This window comes from Pinus tabuliformis, chromosome X (assembly GCF_031772625.1).
Source record: "Pinus tabuliformis cultivar Carrire ecotype Pingquan chromosome X, CPIR1, whole genome shotgun sequence".
NCBI classification, from domain to species: Eukaryota; Viridiplantae; Streptophyta; class Pinopsida; order Pinales; family Pinaceae; genus Pinus; species Pinus tabuliformis.
In genome coordinates this window covers 27,489,663-27,496,703 of record NC_142308.1, presented here as the reverse complement: position 1 = coordinate 27,496,703, position 7,041 = coordinate 27,489,663, and the positions used below count along the sequence as shown (strand labels likewise).

At 43.8% G+C, this 7,041-nt stretch overlaps 1 protein-coding gene across 1 annotated transcript; it reads right to left on the bottom strand.

Moving 5' to 3' along the window:
• Positions 1 to 5,698: 5,698 nt before the first annotated feature.
• On the bottom strand, positions 5,699 to 6,631 carry LOC149138153 (uncharacterized). The gene has a single exon (XM_089450266.1). The coding sequence runs from the start codon at positions 6,629 to 6,631 to the stop codon at positions 5,699 to 5,701; it is 933 nt and encodes a 310-aa protein (XP_089306392.1).
• Between the last annotated feature and the right edge of the window lie 410 nt (positions 6,632 to 7,041).

Here is a 7,041-nt window from a genome sequence, read left to right as displayed (position 1 = left end):
TGATCATACTTGACCTCCACCTTCTCACGCTAGATTTCATTTATTTATTTATTATATTTATTATAATTATTTATTTATTATTATTATTATTATTTATTATTTATTTATTTTATTTATTTTTATTTATTTTTATTATTTATTTATTTTCAGATAGGTACTAGTTTTCATGTACTCAAGAAGAGTAACTTGCAATAGTGTTGGAATTGAAATTTACTCATTTATGTGTAATTTTTTATTATTATATAATATACTAAGTGTGAACTCACGAAGATGATGGCCTCAAAAGTAGCAATGGGGACATCAAGGATGTGTACCCATAGGAATGTGTTCATGTTCCTAGGAACATGAATCCATTCCTAGGCATCTAAGCTCAGGAAAGTTTGAGCTACCAACCAATACACCACCCAATTTATCGTATCGACATGGCTCAAGAACACACATACATTCTTAGGAACATGCATGCATTCATAGGAGCACACACTTATTATTGGTGCAACCACTATTTTAAGCACCCACAACCTGATTTTTTTATTATTTTGGGACCATGTGATGTGTTTTTAGGACTGTGGTTGGGCAAATTTATTGATTACTAGTCCATATTGAGCACCAAGTTACAACCATACATAGTCTATGGAGTCCACGTAAGCATTCTAATGGATTTTTGAATTTTCCTTATTTTTATTCATTTTTTAAATAAATTTTATTGAAAATTGATAAAAATACCTAAATAATACCCTAAGCATAATGACCATATTCAATTGTAGGGAAATTGGTTACTATGGAACCTAGTTAGAACCAAAAATCACCATCACCAAACCAAAATTTAGATCAACCAAACTTGAATCATGAACAAGGAAATCCAAATGATGAAATTGATGCATCCTTGGCTACTTTGATGTCACTGATACAACATATCCAAAATACTAAAGAGTATTCATGATTATCTCTAGCAACTTCATTAAAATGAATTGTATCATCCATCTCCAATACCCAAACGTATTTAGCCAATGTTTCTAATTACACGACTAGAATGCATGAACATTGTTGAGCCGGTCTAAATAAAGACCAAATTAGAGACACCAACATTTTTTTTTTCTCTGTAAGACTAGTCTAATTTATATTACAAAAATAAAAAATTACATCAAAATTACACCAGGGCCGTGGCCCTGCATCTCCAGCGAGATTTTCTCCATGAAAGACCCTTCTGAGTAGCATCATTACAAAACAGAGACATCTGAATCGATATAGCCAACGATTGAATCGACACAATAAGCTTGTAAACCGCCACAATGGACATGTGAACCGACATGGTGGATTGACAAACCGACACAATGGACACATTGACTGACACGGTGGACATATAATCCGACATGGATGACACATAGACAGATCGACAAAGAGAGCAGTAAATCGACAAAGAGCTTGAGAGACAAACAAAGAGTTGCTTTCCTGGCAGCGGAGGACAGAGTGACGGAGGAACTAGTCCTCATCAGTTGTTTGGGGCTCATCCTTCGCCGGTCCTTTGAGCTTCTGCGAGACCTCTGTATCCTTCGCTGGTCCTTTGAGCTTCTAAGAGCCCTCCATTTCCGAGCGCAGCGACAGCTGAACTGGCTCACTAGGGCCAGCTTCCTCAGCTTGAGTTGCTTTGGTTGGCCTCCGCATATCGACCGCGGGGACCTGCATATCAACCACTGGCACGCCCAGGTTGTCCAGAGGCCCTCTGTGACTATTACAGTGTTCCACCATGACAGAAAATATAAGTGTGTTGTTCTCCAGCGTGCAAGGAATTCGATAACGAACAGCCGGGTGCTCCAAATGACCGCATTCAGGAATTTCTCCCCACCCACGCACAGTGCCGCGTCCAACAGTTCTGTATGAGCCTCTGTTGTGCTCAGAAGCAATTTCCGCCGAGGAGGAGGGCGAATTGACTGGGCGCTGAGTGGCTGAGCGGCCCCTAGAACCTCCCCGACGACTGCTCATCCTGGGCCTCTCCCTCTGCATTGTCAAATTACCCTTCGGACAAGAATTCCACTGAGTAATTGTGCTCTGAACCAGGGAATGTTCCTCCTCTGCTAACGTCTGCTCGGAATTTTTGCAGGAATGAATCCAGGCGACCGGGGGAGCGGAGATAATGAGCGCCATTTGCCTCGATCTCTGCTGCACAATGAATGCCCTCTGAACCAGCCATAAAACCAGCAATAACGCCGAGTTAACGGAGCCTCCCAGCACATTTAATTCCTCTGCGATCTGGTGTGTCGTGGCTCGTCCGGGCTTACACCTGCCCACGTGACGAGCCTCTTCCGACACCTGCCTATCACGCCATGTCATCACCCGCATCCGGGAGAGGGAAGTCTTTTTGCACCAGAGCGATGCAGTCTTTTTTGCACTGAGCATCATCAATCCTATCCAAGGAACCTAAGAAGTAAGGTGTCGACTGTAACACGCCATGATTTGCCATTCTATCTGCTACCTGGTTAGCAGTTCTCCTAACATGATTGAAGGATATGTTATGGGGGACATGAAGCTTTTCCTCCAGGGATTCCAAGCGGCTTAGAAGCCTCCAGCTTGCTGCGATCTTGACTGCTTTGGCCCCTGCCTGTATTCTTTTAGCCGCCTCTATGAGTATAAGAGAATCGCCTTCAACTTCAAGAGGGGAGAAGTGGTGTTGTTCAGCGAGACATATTCCTTTCCAGAGACCTTCCAGTTCTGCCGCGTTGTTAGTATCTGTGCCTAATGAGCCATAGTATAGATGTGCCACTTCTCCTGTGTGTCATCTGATGACTCCCCCAAATCCTGCAGGGCCAGGGTTACCTTTGGCTGCTCCATCGAAGTTCAGCTTGTAGGAATTGAGTGCAGGTGGGGACCATGAAGATTGAGAGGCGGGTCTGATAGTTGGAGTGGCAGTTACCTTGATTAAGGCCGAGAGATCAAGATTCCATTCTTTCAGAATGCGGCGCTCCTACTGAGTTTCGGGCATGTCATTGTCATTCCAGGCCCTGATGGTCAGGGTTTCTTGAATGTTTTTTTTGAGGATAAGCCAGAGGTCGTCTATAGATCTGGAGGTATTGTTGAAGATTCTGTGGTTGCGCTCCTTCTAGAGGGTCCAGTACAGAAAACCTGGTATAATACTCCACAAAGAGTTGAGAATCTGGCTTTTGAATGGTTTTTTGGCCCAGTCCCTTATATTTTCCGTGATATCCGCTTGTCTTTGGGTCACTCTCATGTTGCATTTGTCCACTTTCTCCCAGAGCTGCGTTGCTAATGGGCACACTTCCATTAGATGACTAATTGTTTCACAATTAGTGTTGCAGTTTGGGCATCTAGAAGGCCCGACAAATCCTCGTTTTAACAGATTGTCCCAAGTGAGAATGCGTTTTTTGCTTAGTAGCCATAAGAAGGTAGATATCTTGGGCCATAGTCCTAAGTGCCAAACTTGTTCCCAAATTTGATCCTTGACCGCCTGGAGATTGGAATAGCGCAGGTGATGGGCTTCCTTTGTAGTGAATGTTCCCTTGGTTGTGTAGCCCCATCGGAGTTTGTCCTGCTGCTCGGAGTGGCGGATTTTCCTGCTTATGAGTTCCTGATCAATATCTGTATATTGTTCTCCCTACCAATCTATTTGCCAGAGTCGTGCTGGTTTCCATGTCTGAAAGTCATGCTGTGTGGATGGCTGCCAAAAATGATGTACCTGTGTGATGCTCTCTTGCTTCATATTCTCTTGCCAAAGAGGTTTGTGAAACAAATTTGCAAGTTTAGGTAGTTGCTGCCAGGAGTCCTCCCAGAATCTAGCAATTTTGCCTGAGTGTATTTCCCAGAAACTATGTGCTTGAATGAAGCTGCTTTGAGTTTTTGCATTATTCCATATGAGGGATCCATGTGCTGTGGGGTTGATTCGGATGAGATCAATCCATTGGCTGCCGTTGGCGTATTTTGCTTGCCATAGTTGCGCCCATGGGGTAGTTGGCTTGGAGACCCAATTCCACCAAATTCTTGCTCCCATTGTGTTATTGCTTTGAAGCGGGTCCCTAAGGCCTAATCCGCCTTCTGATTTGGGTTTACAGACCTCTGACCAATTGACAAGAGCCCACTTCCGGTTCAGGCTTGTGGAACCCCAGAGAAAGTTGCGTTGAAGATTGCGAATAGCTTTCAATACCCCTTTTGGAGCTACCAGGATCGAGAACAGATATAGCGGCATTGCTTGTAGGACTGATTTGATTAGAACAAGCCTACCTGCCAGATTTAAAGCTCGGAAAGTCCAGGAAGAGAGTTTTGATTCAAGTTTATCCAAGAGAGTCCGCCATGACACCTGCTTGATAGCTGAGTCTGAAAGAGGAGCTCCCAGATATTTAGAGGGCAGATGGGAGATTGTAAATCCCAGAATTCGGGCAATATTCCTTTGCGTGGAGGGAGGGGTATTGAAGAAGAAAATTTGAGATTTTGCAGCATTGATGGAGGTGCCAGAGGCGTCAGAGAAGAGGGAGAGAAGTGATTTGAAAGCAGAGGCTTCTTTTGCGGAAGGGTGTCCGAAGAGCACAGTATCATCAACAAATTGCTGATGAGTTTGAGGAGATCGACCATGGAGAGAGATGCCTTTGAGAGTTTGATTGGAGACTGCCGATTTGAGGAGTCTGCTGAGCCCTTCAGCCATTAAAACGAAGAGAAAGGGTGACAAAGGATCCCCTTTTCTGATGCCACGCGAGGGCCGAAAGGGAGAAGAGGGAGAGCCATTCAGAAGGACAGAGAAGCTTGGAGAGGAGATTAGGTTCATGATCCATCTTGTCCAGGTTACATTGAATCCAAAAGCTAAGAGCATTTTGTGAATGAAATTCCAGCTAAGCTTATCAAAGGCTTTGGAGAGATCTAATTTAAGGAGCATACCTGGTTTTTTGAGAAGCTTTAGAGAATGTATGACTTCGTTGGATAGTATTATTCCATCCATGATTTGCCGCCCTTCAACGTAACCTGTCTGTTTTGGAGAGATGAGCGGTGGAAGGAGCGGTTTGAGTCGATTCGCAATGACCTTTGAAATAAGTTTGTAGATCACATTGCACAGCGCTATTGGTCTGTATTTCTCAGGTTTGTTTGATGCCGCTTCTTTGGGTACCAAGGCTATGAAGGTGGAGTTGAGGGCTGGGAGGACCCAATGCATGCTTCGGGACTCCTCCACTAAATCCCATACTTCAACTTTGATGAGTTCCCAAAATTCATGAAAGAAATTTGCGGTGAATCCGTCAGGCCCTGGTGCCTTGCCATCTTTGAGCTGAGCCATAGCTTCTTCTACTTCCTTTAAGGATGTAGTTTGGAGCAATTTGTTGTTGTGATCCTCATTTATAATTTTTGGAATATGCTGCGTGATAGCTCTGATTGCTTCATCCCTGTTTCCTTCAGGTTCTTTAAGAATGTCCTTGAAGTATCCTGTAAATTCTTTTTCCATGTCTTCATGAGCCTCAATTCTTTCACCCTGTTGATTGTTGACAAAGGTGATGTTGTTGTGCATACGCCTTTGTATGGTAGTTTTGTGGAAAAATTTTGTATTTTTCTCTCCATCTTTGAGCCAGCTGATTCTAGAGTTTTGTCACCATAAAGTTTCCTCTTGTTTTTGGCGCTCTTCAATTTGATTCCAGAGGATCTGCTCCTGTTGAGTTTGTTCTTCTGTGCGGCCTTCCAGGATGAATGTTTGTTGTAGAGCCTTCATTTGCTATTCCAATTTTTGTTTGCTTTCCTGTATGTTGCCAAAATGAGTTCGGTTCCATACTTTAAGGACTTGTTTCATATTTTTCAGCTTTTGTTGAAACTGGTACATCTTAGCTCCCGCAGGCGGAGTGTAAGATGGCCAAGCATTATTGACCACATCCTTGAAATTGGAGTTGTTGAGCCAGAAGGCCTCGAATCGAAAGGGTCTGTTGCAACGATTGCCTGGTCTGGACCATTGGAGCATAATCGGCCAGTGATCTGAGCCTCCTTGGGGTATAATTGAGGCATTAAAGTCCCCTCCAAGGTGGATCACATTGTCTGAAATTAAGAATCGATCTAGCCTTGAGGTGATGTAGTGAGCACCTCGGCGTTTGTTGGACCAGGTGAATGTGCCATTGGAAGTGGGGATGTCCATGAGCTGATTATCTTGAAGGAATTGCTTGAAGCCGCTACTGTCACTGTCGAGCCTGGTTCTGCCTCCTTGTTTTTCTTCCAAGGATTTTATTATATTGAAGTCGCCTCCTCCAATCCATAAGGGGAAGTGTCTGTTGTGATTGAGAACGGAGATCGTGTCCAGGATATCCAATTTTTGCTGGATTATCTGCGGGAAGTATACATTGGTAAGATGCCCATGGATGTTGGTTCCGATGAGGTGGAAGGTGGCTTGAATTATATGAAGAGTGGCGTGAAAATTGTCTAGAGAAACAATCTGCGGGTTCCATAGGATGGCAAGACCCCCTGAAGCCCCAGAGGCATCTACTGAAACTGAGCTGCTGCCTGCCCATATTTTATTGCTTAGTCGGTCTATCACTGCACTGCTGCTTTTTGTTTCTTGAAGGAAGATTATAGCCGGTTTTTCTTGCATTATCAGATTTTTGATCATTCTGTGTTTAGAGGGACTGTTGAGTCCTCTTACATTCCATGAAATGAGCTTCATGTAGACTGAGATTTGGGTTTATAGAACTTGGTCAACTTGGGGAATTGCCCCGAATCCATGAGTATTTCACCTACTATTATGGTTCTTTGAAGATCTGTTTTTCTGCCCCTTTTCTTTGTATCTTTGAGGATCTTTTTTCCATCCCAGTGACTGCCTCCTTGTATTCCCAGGATTTTATGGTGCTGCACCTTGGTAAGGACTCCTTCAAGTTTGTCTATTTGCCATGGGGGGATGGAGTTATACTCTTTTTGTTTGCATGCTTTCTCCAGTTTGGAGATGTCTAGCTTGGAGATTTCAAGCTCTTCTAGATCTACGTCTTCCGGATCTTCCTCCATCACGCTTGGAGTGTTGAGGTCCTCCTCCTCTGCAACTTCATTAAGGCTTAGGGCTAGAGCTACATCAAAATCCAT